General features: G+C 35.0%; 2 protein-coding genes across 2 annotated transcripts; both read left to right on the forward strand.

Annotated features, from left to right (window-relative positions):
- The first annotated feature begins 11244 nt into the window (after positions 1 to 11244).
- LOC139900983 (uncharacterized) lies at positions 11245 to 12546 on the forward strand. Its single transcript, XM_071883725.1, has 2 exons — positions 11245 to 11875; positions 11984 to 12546. The coding sequence occupies exons 1-2, from the start codon at positions 11245 to 11247 to the stop codon at positions 12544 to 12546; spliced, it is 1194 nt and encodes a 397-aa protein (XP_071739826.1).
- Positions 12547 to 12630: 84 nt separating this feature from the next.
- LOC139900984 (uncharacterized) lies at positions 12631 to 14731 on the forward strand. The gene is made up of 6 exons (XM_071883726.1): positions 12631 to 12760; positions 12884 to 13178; positions 13299 to 13493; positions 13582 to 13887; positions 13994 to 14093; positions 14186 to 14731. Exons 1-6 carry the CDS (start codon positions 12631 to 12633, stop codon positions 14729 to 14731), a joined length of 1572 nt encoding a protein of 523 aa, XP_071739827.1.
- Positions 14732 to 16527: the final 1796 nt, after the last annotated feature.

The raw sequence follows: 16527 nt of genomic DNA on the forward strand, positions 1-16527 counted from the left end.
AATTGCACTTTGGTAGGCACAAAGTATAACTCTACATCTCCTTTTTCTACATGGTCCTTAATGAAATGATAACGAATATCAATGTGTTTAGTCTTAGAATGCTGGACTGGGTTGCTTGTAATTGCAATAGCACTTTGTGAATCACAGTAAATTAGGGTCTTAGAAATCTTAAAGCCATAGTCTAAAAGTTGAGTTTGCATCCACAAAACTTGTGAACAAAAGTGAGCTGCAGCAATGTACTCAGACTCAGCTTTTGATAAAGACACACAGTTCTGCTTTTTAGATGACCAACCAACTAGCCTATTCCCTAACATCTGAATTAATCCAGATGTGCTCTTTCGATCAACATGGCAACCGCCATGATCCGCATCAGTGTAAGCAGTGAGATTGAAATCGGATCCACGAGGATACTGGATCCCAAGGTTAGGTGTACCTTTAAGGTACTGAAAAATCCTAACAACCGCTTTGGAGTGGGATTTCTTAGGGTTTGACTGAAAGCGGGTACAGACAGTTACAACAAGTGTAATGTCTGGTCTACTTGCAGTCAGATACATTAAAGAACCAACTATGCTTTGATAAATCATAATGTCAAAGGGTTCCCCATTAGCATCAGCATCCAGTAAAGTCCTCATTGGGGTTGTCATTGGTTTTAAAGCAGTCATTTTAAAATGTTTTAGCATATCATTGATATACTTTGTTTGACTGATAAAAATCCCATTTGGTAATTGTTTTACTTGTAACCCCAAGAAGAAATTTAACTGGTCAAGCATGCTCATTTCAAATTTGTTGGCCATAAGGTCACCAAATTCTTTGCATAAGGCCGGGGACGTGGAACCAAAAATAATGTCATCAACGTAAATTTGAACCAAGAGAATGTGACCGTGGTTTTTACGGATGAATAGCGTTGTATAGATCGTTCCACGAGAGAAGCCATTGTCCAACAAATACTTTGTTAAGGTCTTGTACCATGCACGCGGTGCTTGCTTTAGACCATACAAAGCTTTCTCCAAGTAGTAGACGTGGTTTGGATGAATGGGATCGACAAAGCCTTCTGGTTGATCAACATAAACTTCCTCTTGAAGATGACCGTTTAGAAAAGCATTTTTGACATCCATTTGAAACACCGTGAACTTCATATGAGAAGCAAATGCATGGAAAAGACGAATAGCCTCAATCCTAGCAACCGGAGCAAATGTTTGGTCATAATCAATACCCTCTTGTTGTCGATATCCCTTAGCCACAAAACGTGCCTTATTTCGAACCACAATTCCATCAGAATCCTTCTTGTTCTTAAAAATCCACTTAACCTCTATTGGTCGTTGACCCGTTGGTCTTGGAACTAATCGCCATACTTTCAAATGATCAAACTGATTGATCTCTTCTTGTATTGATACCACCCAGTTCAGATCTAGTAAAGCTTGAGCAACGGTTGTTGGTTCAATCTTACTAAGAAAGGTAGTGTATAGACACATATTCCAAGTTTCCCTTCGAGTTAAGACTGGAGCAGATGCATCACCAATGATTAGATCAATTGGATGACTTTTAGTCCATCGGTTGTTATGTGGAAGAGGTTGTACATCAGTGGTATCCATTGAAACATCAACCGTTGTTGACGTTGAGCCTTGATCTGCTTGATCTAATGTAACACTATCTAATGGATTCAATTAAATATCTGGAGAAACAACTGGAGTTGTATCAACTGATGAATCTTGAATGGGTTCAAGATTATCATTAACAGGAGGTGGGAGGGAGGATGAAGAAGTAACAGGTGAATCAGTTGGTGTTGTATCTTTATCAAATAGACTTGGTTGAGTCTCCACAGTAGTTGACTGTGATGGTGTAACCGGTACGGCTTGAACATTTGAATTCCGTTGAGGAGCATAAAGTCTATCAAACAAGATATCCAGTTCCTCTGTTATTACCGTAGGAACACCCTTCTTCAAGAAAATTGAATTTTGCGCGAAGAAGTAGTAGTCAGGTTAGGATCGGGTTTTGAACTAAGTTGTTCAAAAGCCATTCCCGATAACTCATCGAACCTTACATTAATGCTCTCCTTGATCATCTTTTTCCATTTGTGATAGACACGATAGGCAACTTTGTTCGAAGAATAACCGAGAAATATGCCCTGATCGCCATGAGGATCAAACTTTCCGAGGCTGTCAAAATCGTTAAGCACATAGCATATACAACCAAAAACAAGGAAATATTTGACATTCGGGCATCTACCATATAGTAACTCATAAGGAGTTTTATCAAAATGTTTATTAATGATACAGCGATTTTGGGTATAACATGCAGTGGAAATGGCCTCCCCCCACATTTTCGGAGGTAGTTTGGAGTAATCAAGCATCGTTCGAGCTGCTTCGCTCAACGTACGATTACGTCATTCCATTACTCCATTCTGTTGAGGGGTTCGTGCAGCAGAGAACTGATGTTCAATGCCTTGGTCTTTCAAATAACTATCAAGCAGGTCATTCTTAAATTCTGTCCCATTATCAGTTCGAATACTCATAACATGTTTGTTAAAAGAGCGTTGAGTCTTTTTAATGAACTCAATGATAATGGTGGGGATTTCTGACTTAGTCCTTAGAAGGAAAATCCATGTAAATCGGGTATAGTCATCTACAATAACAAGCACATGTTTTCAGCCACCAAGGCTAGAAATACGCATGGGTCCACATAAGTCCATATGAAATAATTGCAAGGATGATGAAGTACTGAGGTTTTGTTTAAGCGGATAATTAGTCCATTTCAGCTTACCCATCGCACATGATGGACACACCTGATGCTTATTATATTGAAAGCATGGAATACCATCAACTAAGTCTTTAGAGACCAGTCGATTAATACCCTTGTAATTCAGGTGTGACATCCGGTGATGCCATAACCATGAATTTTCCTTTGTTGAACGAGTAACCAAACACATGGTTGCATGTGATGGTGCATCATTGAGGTTAATAGTATAAAGTGAAGCACAACGTTTACCAACAAGGAGATCGTTTCCATCGGTGGATTGCACCGAGCATTGACGACGTCCAAACAAAACCTTGAGATCTCCGTCACAAAATTGGCTGACACTAAATAAACTGCACTCCAAACCCTCAACATATGAGACCCGTTTGATCGTTATGCCATTTTTCACAAAATCTCCATAACCCGTTATTGCTGCAATCTCATCGTTTCCAAAAGTAACCATTCCTAGGAATTTGTCAACAAAATTGACAAGCAAGGATTTATCGCCCGTCATGTGTCGAGAGTAACCGAAATCGATATACCAAACACAGACGTTGAAACCCTGTAAACGTTAATTTCCTAGAGTTTAGGTACCCAAAGTTTCTTGGGTCCTCTACGGTTAGTACCAACAATAAACTTTGGATCATCAACAAGATAATCACGTAAAGCATCATGCAATTTAGACAATAAAGCACCATTTAAAACCTTATTACATGAAGCATCATACGCAATATCAAGTTTTACATCATTATCAGAGGTCTTAACACACAACTTATTCCAAGCCGATGTTTTGTTCACAGACAAAAATTGAAAGACATGAGATGATTTCCTAGGTCGACTAGCAGATTGCTTTGGTTTGGTTGCTACATTCTTAGTCGTGGACTTAGGAACCCATACAGACTTGTAAGTCAAATTTGGATTATGACATGTGACATGAAAAACACCTCTGTTAGTTAGACGTCCAAATTTTTTAATTGACACATGAGATGATTGATTTTGCAACATTTCTAATTTGATTTTATATTCCTTTGCATCATACTCACTCAAATCTAGTTTTGGACTCGTGTTTTGTGTTGACTTGACTGATTTTGTTAAAAGACTTTCCTTTGATCGATTTGACATTGGAATCATAGGAATCTTTTCAGTTAACACAGAACCATTTTGAGAATCAACTCTCTTGACAACAAATTAGGTTGAAGGTGCAACTTTTGAAACACGTTTACCAAATTGAGAACATAGTGGGTTTTGAAGAATAGTAATGGGTATTGCATCCGTATATGTTGTTGTCCCCTTCCCTTTCTTATTAATCCCACCAACACATTCAGGCACATTGGTTTCAACAGTAGATGATTGCTTAAGTGTGTTAGCCTGTTTTAGTTAATTTATTTTTTATTTTAAGCTCTTAATCTCAAGACATAATTCCTCTGCAGAAACTAGCACTTCACCCTCCTTAAAATCATAAGTACATTCTTTCTTAGGAAGTAGAGGAAACTTATCACACAAAGCAAGCATTTGTTCTAATGATTGACACTTAAGTTGCAAATCAACATTTTCCTGTTCAACTATACCTAATATACATTTCAAGTTCCGTACAATATGTATGTTTGCATAAAATTCATTCAAAGTATCAATTGTTGTGTCAAAGTCTATCAAGTTTTCAACAGTTGGTTCATCTCGAGGTTCTACCTTTACATCTAAATCAGTTTAACCTAGGGATTCTGTCTCAAAAAAGACAGTTAGTTCATGTGCTAGGTCTTCACAGAAAATATTAACAGAACATACAGGTAAGGCCGGTAGAATTGGTTTCACATCAAAAGTTGGTTCATTAAACACCTCATCTATGGCAATAATGCTAGAACTAGGTTTGTTAAACACTTCATTCTCAAGCATTAAAATGTATTTCTCTATCATGAGTGTTGGAATATAAACCAGACTACGCTTAGACACATAATTTTGATGTTGCATATTCTTTTCAGTTTCAACAAGTTCCTTCAAGAAATCAGGATTTGATTTACCCATTTTAGCATTGATTTTCTCATACATTAAGCTAATTTGATGGTATTTCCTAGATTTGCAATTAATAATAATATCATCAAAATCGGCATCAGAAGTATACATAAAATGAGATGGTAAACCAGCTTGAAAGTAATCATAATGATACAATCCTGGAATCTTTTTGGAAGCATTATCTAAGATTTTAGGATCTTCATAACCCAACCCCCACTTTTCACCATGAATCATTTTTGGTCTATTCATGAAAATCATTTGTTTTGAAAGTTCCATATTCATGATAGCTTTGGATTGCTCCGTTCGATAGAGTGTTTTCTCATATCGAGCAAGTTGTGCTTTCATTTGAAAAGACTCTTTTGACAAAGAAGAAATTTCAGAGTTCTTTTCAATTATGGTGTTTTCCAATTGAATAATTTTCTTGTTTAGCTTTGAAAGTGTGGGTGCATATTGAGTTTTAAAATCAGAAAGATCTTTTTCTAAAAATTGAACTTTTTCTGCAAGTCGTTCCGATTTTAGACAATAATCTGTCCTTTCGACTTTAATCGGATGAATTGATTTTTTAAGATCTTTCAACTCAGTTTCCGTAGAGCTGAGTTGGACAGCCAATCTTTGAAATTTCGATTGTAATTTAGATAAAGATGGTTTAGTCTCAGAAAGTTTGATTTTATCTTTTAAAACCTTGTTTTCAGATTTTAAACCTTTGACTTCTTTTGACATTGAGACCAAATTCTTCATCATGTCATTTTGCATTTTTATAAAATCGGGTAGAATTTCAGATGATTGTACCTCATCATCATCAGATGCTGAGTCAAAATTCTCCATTGCTTCCTTAGCTTTGATGAGCTTAGTCACCTTGCAAACATTTGCATGTTCCACCTCTGAATCTGAATCATCAGTCCAGTTAAACTAAGTATCATCAACCGGTTTCAGCTCTCCCCCAGTTTCTACAATCTTAGACATCAACATTTTCTTTTTGTAGTAAGCTGCATCCTTCTTCTTAGGCATCTTGCATTCACGAGAGTAATGACCAGCTTTGCCACAATTGAAACAGATTGATTCATCCTTCTTGGAATCATCAGCACGTTGTTGTTGTTTTGATTGATCAGCTTTCTTTTAATACGAGAAAGACGATGAGTTCTTGCGTTGATTGCTTGATTTGCCTTTGAACTTGTGTTTGTTCAAGGATTTTGTGAACATGGCTGCCATTTTGACTAATTCAAGGTGAGAATCATCAACATCAGAAAGATTCAACCCTTCCGAATCAGTTAATTCTTCAACAAGCACTTTCTTGGACAAACTTTTGGAAGTCATAAATGATTTACTCTTCTTTTTGGAAATGAGAGCAAGAGGATCACTTGGAGATGACTCTTTCCTTCCTTCTTGAAGTTTAGACACTTCAGGTTGGTAATGCATAAGAACTCCAACAAGCTCATGAATAGTCAATTTATCAATCTCTTTGGTAGATCGAACAATGGTTCCATAAGAAAGCCAATCAACATTGAGCTTTTTGAGAAATTTCATGTTGACTTCAACATTTACTTTTATGATCTTGCACCTTTTCAACTCATTGAGAACACCATTGAAACGACGGTAGGTATCCTTGAGTGGTTCATCGGGTTCCTGCTTGAAATCTTCATAAAATCTCAGAGCCTTATTCAATTTAGTAACATCTGACATGTCATAACCTTCTTGCTGTCATTTAATCTCATCCCATATATCTTTTGTTGTGGTGTTGCTATCAACATTTTCAAACTACTCATACGGGATAGCTTGCATAACAATGTTCTTTGCCTCTATGTCACCCTGAGCTCTCTCACGTTTATCACCAGAAAGTTCATAGACTGGAATTGGCATACCAGTATCTGGATGATAATCTACAACTGGACCATCTCTCAGAGAAGCCCATATGTACTTTGCTTTCTCACCCTTATAGTCTATGCAATGAGTGATTTGATGAAGCCACTGAGTGTACTTGCCATCAAACAACACTGATGGACGGGAATCTGATCCAATGATCAAAGTATCTTGAGTAGACATCTTGAAAATGAGGTAGATTCGGTAAAGATTCTGTATTACATAAATCTAGGATGAAAAATCACAACAATCTAACAAGAATGTCAAATTCGTGTCTGATTCGGTACTGTAGCAGATTCGGTAAACCAGATTCTGTATCAGAAACTGATCAGAAATACAAGTAACACACCCAGATTCAGTATAGATTCGGTAACCACAAGATTTGTAGCTTGAGAACACTTAAAACCAATAAATTAAGTGATACCGAGATTCTGATTCGGTATCTGACTCGGTAGTCAGATTATGTATGAATTTGAATTCAAACACAATTCAATTCCTTTGAATTAGATTCTGTAACCTTGCTGCACAAGGAAACAATTTAGTACCACATAAAATATCAAAGATACCGAATGTATAGGATACCGAATGCCAACTGTAGGAGTTGACAATACCGAGACTAAGTATGAAAACTTAGAATTCAACCGAATCCTTTCTCAAATCACACCTATTAGCTGCGTATGACCAAACCGAATGTGATAGAATCACAAACACACCACAATTTGCAACACTGGTTGACAATTAATAACTTTGAAGTAGATTCGGTATGGCAGTTACGATACTGAATGTAGATCAAATCTTCAAAACTTGAAGTATTGATGAAATTAAACTGTCAGAATTGTGATTAAACACCTCACGATCACAACTGAAACCTCAAATCTTTACTAAACTACAGAATCAAGCTAGAAATGATGAATACCGAGAGTTTTAGCCACGAAATCTAAAAATCAACTTGATTCTTCATAGTTGATGTTCAAAAGATGTAATGATGATTGAAATTCTTTCTAATCAACCTAATACACCTTTGCTGAACTTATCCCAAGAATCTGAACGTCGGATTATCAGATTCGATTATACCAAATCTGATTTAATATACCGAGAGTGCTCAGATTCTGTAATCTTCAATCTCTGGAGCAATCTAGTTATGTAATATCACTCCCTGGAAGCTCTAATACCAAATGATAGGTCAGATCATGTTGAGATTAGAAGAAAAGACAAGTTAGAATAAGATTAGGTAAATGTAAAGGAGACTCGGTATGAGAAAGAATCAACAAGATTTACATTCCACGGCTTTTAGAACTCAGTTACAATGCAATGGCTATCTAATTAGGACTACTTAGGTTCCTTATATAGCCATCTTTTAAGGAACCATCATTTAAGCTTATTTCATATTAACACTATACAACTTCGGGGTCCTAACACATTTTCGTGAAAAAGATATACAGTTTGGTGAAAAAATATATACAGTTCTTGTGAAAAAAGATACGTGTGTTCGATCTTGTGAAAAAAGATATCTGTGTTCTTTGAGAGTTAGTTAACTGTTCTTTGAATTGGTGACAAAAAGAGATAAGTGAGTTGTTCAAAAACCTTTTAACTAGCTAACCCCAATTTGATTTGGCGCACACACTAGTTTTGATCCATCCACACCAAAACAATCTAAATTACCTATTTTACCCTTGTAAATAGTACATTGAATTACTAGTAGTTTAAGGGTAAAATAGGAAGTTTGTATTATTTTAGATTGGATGGATCAAATGCTAGTGTGGAAAGATCACCTCCCAAATTTTGGAGGTGAAATTTGAATTTACCCAAATTTGGGAGGTGGTGTTTGAATTTACGATCAGGTTCAAAATTTGGGTCCGAAATCCGTGATATTTGGCGGTTTCTTTTGAGATGGTAAGTTTTGGTGAAAATTAATTGAGGCTGTATAACTTCTCTATTATCTAGTAATTACTGGTAATTAATTTATAATCTTTATAGAATAAATGTACACGAAATTAATTTACCTATTCATAAAATGTATTTTTTTTAATATATCATAATTTATCATAATTTAACATCGTTTATCGTAATTTAACATTGTATTATTTTAGGGTTTGGAGGTGAAATTTGAATTTACCCAAATTTGGGAGGTGCATGGTTTAGGATTTAGGGTTTAATGTTTATGGTTCATGCATATGGTATAATGTTCAGGGTATATGGTTTATGGTTTAGGGTTTTAGGTATAGGTAGGGTTTAGGGTTGGTATAGGGTTTATGGTTTAGGGTTTTTGGTTTAATGTGTAGGGTTTGGTTTTTGGTGGTGTGCCTAAAAGTTGGTGGTGTACGGATCATCACCCTTACGGTTTAGGGTATAGGGATTAGGGTACATGGTTTAGTGTTTATGATATAACATTTAGGGTATAGGGTTTAGAGTTTTTGGTTTAGGGTTAGGGTTTAGGGCTTATGATTTAATGTTTGGGGTTCAGGGTTTAGGGTTTAGGGTTTATAAACCCTAAACATTAAATCATAGACAATTAACCCTAAACCCTAAACCCTAAACCCTAAATCCTAAACCCTATACCATATACTGTAAACGTACACATTAAATCATATATCCTAAACCCGATACCCTAAATCCTATATCCTATATACCATAAACATTAAACCATGTACCCTAACCCTATACCTGTACGGATCATCACCCTTATGGTTTAGGGTATAGTGTTTAGGGTACATGTTTTAGTGTTTATGGTATAAGATTTATGGTATAGGGTTTAGAGTTTTTGGTTTAGGGTTAGGGTTTAGGGTTAGGGTTTAGGGTTTATGATTTAATGTTTGGGGTTCAGGGTTTAGGGTTTATAAACCCTAAACCCTAAACATTAAATCATAGACACTTAACCCTAAACCCTATACTATATACCGTAAACGTACACATTAAATCATAAACACGTACTTAATACTAAACCCGATACCCTAAATCATATATCCTATATACCATAAACATTAAACCATGTACCCTAACCCTATACCTGTACGGATCATCACCCTTATGGTTTAGGGTATAGGGTTTAGGCTACATGGTTTAGTGTTTATGGTATAAGATTTAGGGTATAGGGTTTAGAGTTTTTGGTTTAGGGTTAGCGTTTAGGGTTTATGATTTAATGTTTGGGGTTCAGGGTTTAGGGTTTAGGGTTTATAAACCCAAAACACTAAACCTTAAACCCTAAATATTAAATCATAGACACTTAACCCTAAACCCTAAACCCTAAACCCTATACCATATACCGTAAACGTACACATTAAATCATAAACACTTAATCCTAAACCCGATACCCTAAATCCTATATTCTATATACCATAAACATTAAACCATGTACCCTAACCCTATACCTGCACGGATCATCACCCTTATGGTTTAGGGTATAGGGTTTAGGGTACATGGTTTAGTGTTTATGGTATAAGATTTAGGGTATAGGGTTTAGAGTTTTTGGTTTAGGGTTAGGGTTTAGGGTTAGGGTTTATGATTTAGTGTTTGAGGTTTAGGGTTTTGGGTTTAGGGTTTATAAACCCTAAACCCTAAACCCTACACCATAAACCTTAAACATTAAATCATAGACACTTAACCCGAAACCCTAAACCCCAAACCCTAAACCCTATACCATATACCGTAAACGTACACATTAAATCATAAACACTTAATCCTAAACCCGATACCCTAAATGCTATATCCTATATACCATAAACATTAAACCATGTACCAAAACCCTATACCTGTACGGATCATCACCCTTATGGTTTAGGGTATAGGGTTTAGGGTATGGTTTAGTGTTTATGGTATAAGATTTAGGCTATAGGGTTTAGAGTTTTTGGTTTAGGGTTAGGGTTTAGGGTTTATGATTTAATGTTTGGGGTTCATGGTTTAGGGTTTGGTTCATGGTTTAGGGTTTATAAACCCTAAACCCTAAACCCTAAACATTAAATCATACACACTTAACCCTAAACCCTAAACCCCAAATCCTAAACCCTAAACCCTATACCCTATACCGTAAACGTACACATTAAATCATAAACACTTAATCCTAAACCCGATACCGTAAATCCCATATCCTATATACCATAAACATTAAACCATGTACCATAACCCTATACTTGGCCTAAACCATAAGGGTGATGATCCGTACACCACCGGCCAATTTTTAACCTACATTATGTATATTATTTTATAATTTATTAATTATTTGAATCTTTATCTTAGACTTATACTCGTATTAGATCTTATTAGATGTATCAAAATCATCATATAATAATAATAATTATTATTATTACTATTACTATTAACAATTTATAATAACATCGTACGTATTTAATTGCAATTGCAATCATAATCAATTTTTGAGGATGTGTTTGCAGATCTAAGCTAATTTCAGTCATCGATTATTAATCAGTTAATACGTAATTGAAGATATAAGTTGCAATCATCGAAAAATTGGGTCAGCTTGTTTCATACGCTTTATCCATACCCCTTAATTTTGAATCTTTGATTTTGAACCAGGTTAATTTCTTTTGTTTCATGTCTATACCCCTTAATTCTTACAGTACAATCTTTGATTTTGAACCACGTTAATTTATGTCCGATTAAATGTGTTTGTAGAATACTGGTCTATATATGATGGACTCGACTTGGATGTCCTTGTGTAGATCTTCCCCTGCATACAAAAAAGGACTTGACAAATTTATAGAATGTATTTTCTCTAAAAAGGGAAAAGATGGTCATATATATTATCCGTGCAAATATTGCGATAATCCCAAATGGGTTGATCAGGTCCAGGCTAAAACACATTTGCTATGTGACGGGTTTTTCGAAGGTTATAAAATTCCAAATGTGTATTTCAAACCGGATGATACACCAACGTTTGAAGATGCTGATGAAGATGATATGCAAGCATTGGCCCAATGCGTCTTCAATGTGTTTGAAGATGAAGATGAATATGAAGATGATATCCAACAAACTGAAAATCAGACTGTACCAAACTTAAATGCTAAAAAGTTTAATAAAGTATTGGAAGATGCAAAGAAAGAATTATATCCCGGCTATCAGTTCTCTGTTCTTTCATTCACTGTTAGACTCTTCCATTTAAAATGTGTTGGAAAATGTAATGAAAAAGGATTCAGCATGATTCTTGACACAATGAGGGAAGCCTTCCCTCATGCTGCCATACCGAATTCATTGTATGAATTAAGGAAGATAATAAGAGATTTGGGTCTAGGTTATGAGAAAATTAATGCTTGTCCAAATGATTGTATGTTGTACTGGAAAGAAAACAAGGACAAAATTAAGTGTGACGTATGTCAGACCTCAATATATAAACAAATTAATAATGATTCTGAAAATGAGTCAACCACATAAGCTGATAATGATGGTGATTATAAAGCTAAGAAGTTTGGAGCAAAAGTGTTGCGTTATTTTCCACTCATACCATGCTTGCAAAGATGGTTTATGTCGCCTAAAACGGCTGGGTCGATGAGATGGCATGAAGAGAGTCGTACGAAAGATGGTAGATTAAGACATCTCGCAGATTCACCAGCCTGGAAAACATTCGATTATGAGAATACTGAATTTTCTAAAGAACCTCCTAATGTGAGGCTTGGTTTGGTGAGTGATGGGTTTAACCCTTTTGGAAACGTGAGTGTTTCACATAGTACATGGCCTGTTGTTTTGATGCTATATAATCTACCTCCATGGTTGTGCATGAAAAAACCTTTTTTATTCCTAAGTTTACTTATACCTGGTCCATTTGCTCCATGTAATAATATAGATGTCTATATGCAACCTCTAATTGATGAGTTGAAAGAGTTGTGGGATACTGGAGTTAATACTTATGACGCATCAACTAAGAGTTACTTCACACTGTGTGCTTCTTTGTTATGGACGGTAAGTGAATTTCCTGTGTATGCGAATTTATCAGGTTAGAGCACTAAAGGTAAATTAGCTTGTCCTTCATGCCATAAGGAAACCAGATCAACACGGTTATCAAACTCCCACAAAGAAATCTTCATGGCACATCGTCGCTGGTTGGAATTGTTGCATCCTTTCCGTATGGATAAAGATTCTTTTGATGGCATGGAAGAACATGAAGGGCCACCGCATAGCTTAACAGGGGAAAAAGTGCTTGCGGAGCTGAAAGGTTCTGAAATAAAATTTGGAAAACTTGTGAAGGATAACCCATCCTTACCATATAATTGAAAGAAGAGAAGTATTTTGTTTCAGTTACTATACTGGAAAAATAACTTAATACGTCATAATATAGACGTAATGCATACTGAAAAGAATGTATGTGACAGTCTCATTGGAACGTTAATGAATATAGATGGAAAGACCAAGGATCATTTAAAAGGACGTCGTGATTTGGAAGAAATGAGTATTAGAAATGAACTTCATCCAGAACCTTTATCAAATGGCAAAGTGTATTTGCCTCCTGCATGTTTCGAAATGGATAAAAAAGAAAAACAAAAATTTTGTAATGTGCTAAAAGAGGTGAAAGTGCCAGATGGTTATGCTGCTAATATTTCTAGATGCATTCAGGTAAAACCTACTCCAAAAATGTTAGGCCTAAAAAGTCACGATAATCATATTTTAATGCAGCAGTTGCTTCCCGTGTAAATACGAAATATTTTACCGAAGCATGTGCGTTCTGTTATCATGAAGTTATGTCGGTACTACAGACAATTATGCTCAAAAGTTCTTAAGCAAAATGATTTATTTAACATGGAAAAAGATATTGGAAAAATACTTTGTGATTTAGAAAGGATTTTTCCACCATCATTTTTTGACGTCGTGATTCATCTATCGGTTCATCTAGCTTCAGAGGCCAGATTAGGGGGACCTATTCATTACCGTTGGATGTACCCAATCGAGAAGTGACCATTTATGCTGTAGTAAATTATACTCGTTTGAATACAACTTTTTTTTTTTTGAATCTAATATAAACTTTTTTTGACCACTCAGGTATTTAGGTACATTAAAATCTTATGTGCGAAACAAGAGTAAACCTGAGGGTTCAATTGCAGAAGGATATTTAGCGAAAGAGTGTTTGTCATTTTGTTCTCTATATTTACCCAGTGATGTCGAGACCATACATAATAAGACTAGCCGAAATCATGATGATGGTGGTGATGATAATGTCTTACCAACATTTTGTATGCCTGGTCGACCAATTGGTGCAGCAAACGTAGTAAAACTCAGCTATGACACTTTGGCTATTGCACACTCACATGTGATGTTCAATTGTAGTGAAATAGATTTTTTACGAACGTAATTTATTTAAATTTTACTATGTTATGAGATTATTTTTTTTATACAACATTGTGTAATTTTGACGATAATGTACATTATTCTCTTTTTGTTACTTTGATTGCAGAGAGCATCTGAATATTCTTAGTCATCAAAATTCGAAAAAATGTAAGCGTGACATTCAACATTTACATAGTCAGGAGTTTGAGGAGTGGCTGTCTGATTACGTAAGTTATTTTTTCTAGTTTTATTACGATAATGTAGTGATGATATAACTGAGCCAAACTTATTACTGTATAAACAAATTGCCTCAAATCAGGTTGATGAGGACATGACTATTCGGGATAACAGAATCACAAGTGATATAGAGACATTGGCAAACGGTCCAAGTGAGGTTGTAAAGAAATATAAGGGATATATCATAAATGGTTTCCGATTTCACATTAAAGATGTAGAGAAGAATAGGACAACACAAAATAGCGGAGTCATACTTCAGGCTCTAACAAGTAGCTTCTCGAGTGCTAGAGATAACAATCCTATTGTGGGAGATGTCACTTACTACGGTGTTTTAAAAGATATAATCGAGTTGCAGTATGGTGATGAGAAGAAAGTTGTTTTGTTCCATTGTGATTGGATATCAAATGGTTCCAGGATAAAAGTTGATGAGAATGGGTTTACGACACTCGATTTTCGAGGTCTGAAGCAAACTAAAGAACCTTATATCCTAGCTTCACAAGCACAACAAGTATTCTATGTTGCAGATCCTGTTAGTAAAGATTGGAAAGTTGTGATCAAGACAACACCTAGAGATAATTTTGACATGGATGAACAAATTTGTATCGATGATGTAGAAACACATTTGTAGAGTGACACACCGATGGGTCCTCAACTTGTAGAAAATAAGAATATTGATATGGTTAGAGGCGATTTAGATGGGGCCATTGTTGACAATGATACTTTAGTTGCTGCTACAGATAAAAATCAAATTGATCATGATCAGGGGTGGATTTGTAAGTGTTCAACATGTGTGCTAGAACAAGGCTCATAATTCAAAGGGGCCTATAATCCGACAATAAATACTCGTAGTACTTGTGAAAACTATTGTTATGACTAATGCTGGTATTTAAGCAAATGAGTGTGTGTCATTTAGTTCTTTTGTATTTTTCAAAAATATCCCAAAACTATAGTTTTTATAGATGATGACGGAATTTATGTATCTTATGATACATATATAATCTCAAATTTCAAATATAGAGAATGGTTAGTGTTGTACGAGTGTAACTTGTACTTAATTTATTTGTGTTGTAATTTCTATATCCAACAGATAAAAAAATACCATAGTACAAAATGGTTGTAACTTGTAACTTATTTATCGGTAACAGTAGTAAGGTAATTAATGGAATGTGTGATGTGATGGACTTATAGGTCCCACCTTTTTATTTAGTTTTGATTTATTTTTTGTATAGTTAGTTATTATAGGATATAAATTGTCTATCTTACCCTTAAATGGTATATTGACCTAATAGCAATTTAAGGGTAAAATAGGAAACTTGTATCACCAAAAATCTTCTTGTAAAAGCAATATATTTCTCTCTCTTCAGTTGTATTTTCCCATCATATATATCATATATCTTCTTGTAAAATAAACCCCTCAAGTACACATACACATTTTTTAAAACACAAAACTAGAAATTTTTCGTCTATTTTATTTTTTAAACAAAACACAAAGATGGATCTTCATTTGTTCCCATATTGTAGTGATGCATAACCCAATTTTCATCTAAACTGGTTATGCCTCACTACCATTTGGGAACCAATGAAGATGAAAAAAATGGTGGATCTATCAATTTTAAAGGTTGTATTGTACAAACAAACAATGCATAATGTTTAGTGATGTCATTTTTTTAAAACACAAAACTAGAAAATTTTCATCTTTTAAACAAAAGACAAAGATGGAGCTTCATTGATTCCCATATGGTATTGATGCATGACCCAATTTACATATAAATTGGTCACTACAATTTTCATCTAAATTGGGTATGCCTCACTACCAATTGTGACTCAATGCATTGCTAACACCATGAGGGTCAATGATCCGGAAGACAGGTTTTCATGATCTTTTTTCATAATGTTTAGTGATGTTATTTTTTCATGATCTTTTTTCATAATGTTTAGTGATGTTATTTTTTAGTGATGTTATTTTTTTTATGTTTTATTTTTGCCAGACATGTATATCTATAAGATGAAAAAGATGGAAATATGTGCTTTCTAAGATCTTTTTTAGGCCCAAAACCCGCAGGTCAAAAATCATGCTATTGTTAGCAACATATTGAGTCACGTTTCCACAATCAGAATAACTATGACCTCTCTGATCTGATTATGGAACCGTGACTCAATGCATTGCAAACACCATGAGGGTCAATGATCCGGAAGACAGGTTTTCATGATCCTAGATTTGGTATCTTTTGTATTTGGGTGTTGAAAATGGTGGATAGATAATGGACACTTAAAAGTTGAAGTGTAAATTGGAATAAAATGTATGTTGATTTTGAAAAGGGTAAATTTCTATTTAAAGAAATTACATTGGTTTAAAAAAATATAAAATAAAAAAGATTATGTATAAGGATTGATTGTGTGTGCATGGGAACACTCTGGTGGATA

This window comes from Rutidosis leptorrhynchoides, chromosome 3, assembly GCF_046630445.1.
Source record: "Rutidosis leptorrhynchoides isolate AG116_Rl617_1_P2 chromosome 3, CSIRO_AGI_Rlap_v1, whole genome shotgun sequence".
Lineage (NCBI taxonomy): Eukaryota > Viridiplantae > Streptophyta > Magnoliopsida > Asterales > Asteraceae > Rutidosis > Rutidosis leptorrhynchoides.

Bases quoted from the DNA above. Each gene is read 5' to 3' on its own strand.
- LOC139900983 (XM_071883725.1), top strand. From the start codon at position 11,245: ATGGACTCGACTTGGATGTCCTTGTGTAGATCTTCCCCTGCATACAAA. The intron at 11,876-11,983 runs GTATGTTGTACT...CAACCACATAAG, and splicing joins TAATGCTTGTCCAAATGATT to CTGATAATGATGGTGATTAT.
- LOC139900984 (XM_071883726.1), top strand. From the start codon at position 12,631: ATGGCACATCGTCGCTGGTTGGAATTGTTGCATCCTTTCCGTATGGAT. The intron at 13,179-13,298 runs GTTAGGCCTAAA...TCGGTACTACAG, and splicing joins GTAAAACCTACTCCAAAAAT to ACAATTATGCTCAAAAGTTC. The intron at 14,094-14,185 runs GTAAGTTATTTT...GCCTCAAATCAG, and splicing joins AGGAGTGGCTGTCTGATTAC to GTTGATGAGGACATGACTAT.